The sequence below is a fragment of the Geospiza fortis genome, unplaced genomic scaffold (genome assembly GCF_000277835.1).
Source record: "Geospiza fortis unplaced genomic scaffold, GeoFor_1.0 scaffold324, whole genome shotgun sequence".
Classification (NCBI taxonomy): Eukaryota; Metazoa; Chordata; class Aves; order Passeriformes; family Thraupidae; genus Geospiza; species Geospiza fortis.
The window spans coordinates 439236-440624 of NW_005054559.1; the positions used below are offsets into that span (position 1 = coordinate 439236).

The following is a 1389-nucleotide window of genomic DNA, read 5'->3' on the forward strand; positions in this document are numbered from 1 at the left end:
TCTGCCCGTCCCGGGGCTCGGCACAGGCAGAGCCGGTGTTCGGGGCCCTTTCCTCGCCCGCGGGCCCTGCCGAGCACTGCTGGGCACCGGGAAATGCCCGCTGGTGATGGTGATAGCCGCTGCTCTGCTTTCCCCAAGGCAAGCCGCAAAGACGCTGTGGTACGACCGGCCCCGGTACGTGTACCTGGAGTTCTGTGTGGAGGACAGCACGGACGTGAAGGTGGTCATCGAGGACCACCGGCTGGTGTGCAGGTGAGCTGCCGCTGCCCTGCCCACCGACACGGCTCTGCTCTGCTCTGGGGGTGCTTCAGGGCACAGGGAGGACTCTGTGAGAGGAGAGCACGCGTGGCCTCAGCTCTCTCCTAGGCCTGGTTGTTATAATGTTTTGGCAGTTGCAAAAATGCAGACGGTGTGGAGTTCTACAACGAGATCAACTTGTACGCCAGAGTCAACTCCAAGGTGAGGTTTCCCGCCAACAAATTGTTCTCTGACAGCCTCTGTCTGGCTCAGAGTCAGAGCCAATCTGTGCAGTCTTGCTTAACAACACTGCTTAACACTGAATGCTGCCCATCATGAGAGCACGAGCCCTGGGGCTGATACTCTCGCTGCTGCCTTGAGCCAGAAACAACCTGTCTCTGTGGTTCTGTGACCCCGCAGCCTGCACAGGGCTGAGCAGAGAGGAGCCTGGCAGACCCTGAGGCACCCCAATCTCTTGGCAGGACTCACGGGAGAAGCGCTCTGACCGCTCCATCACGTGCTTTATGAGGAAGTGGAAGGAGAAAGTGGCCTGGCCGCGCATCACCAAGGAGAACATCAAGGTGTGTGCGGTGCCTCAGTGCATGTGCTATCCCCACTCAGCACCTCATGCTTCCTAGGAACCAACCTGCCCCCAGGACACACACAGAGGCTTCCACAGCGGATCCCAAGAGCTCCCAAAAAGCCCTACTTGATAATCACCACTAGCCCACAGACTTCTGCCCTCCACGAAGGATGTGGCACCTCTTTTCCTTGACACACTCAGGATCAGGACCAATGCCTGCAGGCAAAGGGACACTCCTGCTTCCTGCCCTTGCCCTTCGCCTGTGCAGGAGCTGCCCCTGGGCTGCAGGTCCCTGCAGTGCTGCTCCCCCCGCTCAGGGGCTGCTCTCTGTGCCCACAGCCAGCCTGGCTCTCCGTGGACTTTGACAACTGGCGAGATTGGGAAGGGGACGAGGAGGTGGAGAGGGCCATGGTGGAACAGTATGCAGAGGTGAGCTGGGCCACCGGCCTCAGGATCATGTGCACATCCTATGGGTGTGTGGGATGGAGGGACGCCGGGAATTTGGGGATCCAGATGTTTGTTTCCCATCCAGATGCTGGAGAAGGTGACAGAAAAAAACCCCCCGCCAG

General features: G+C 59.6%; 1 protein-coding gene across 1 annotated transcript in view; it reads left to right on the forward strand.

Annotated features, from left to right (window-relative positions):
• Positions 1-106: 106 nt before the first annotated feature.
• Positions 107-1389, forward strand: part of LOC102040982 (alanyl-tRNA editing protein Aarsd1) — a 6205-nt gene continuing 4922 nt past the window's right edge. Inside the window, exons 1-5 of the mRNA XM_031064123.1 lie at positions 107-252; positions 393-459; positions 720-818; positions 1160-1249; positions 1353-1389. Of these exons, the coding sequence (XP_030919983.1) occupies positions 107-252; positions 393-459; positions 720-818; positions 1160-1249; positions 1353-1389 (439 nt within the window). The remainder of the gene's footprint in view (positions 253-392; positions 460-719; positions 819-1159; positions 1250-1352) is intronic.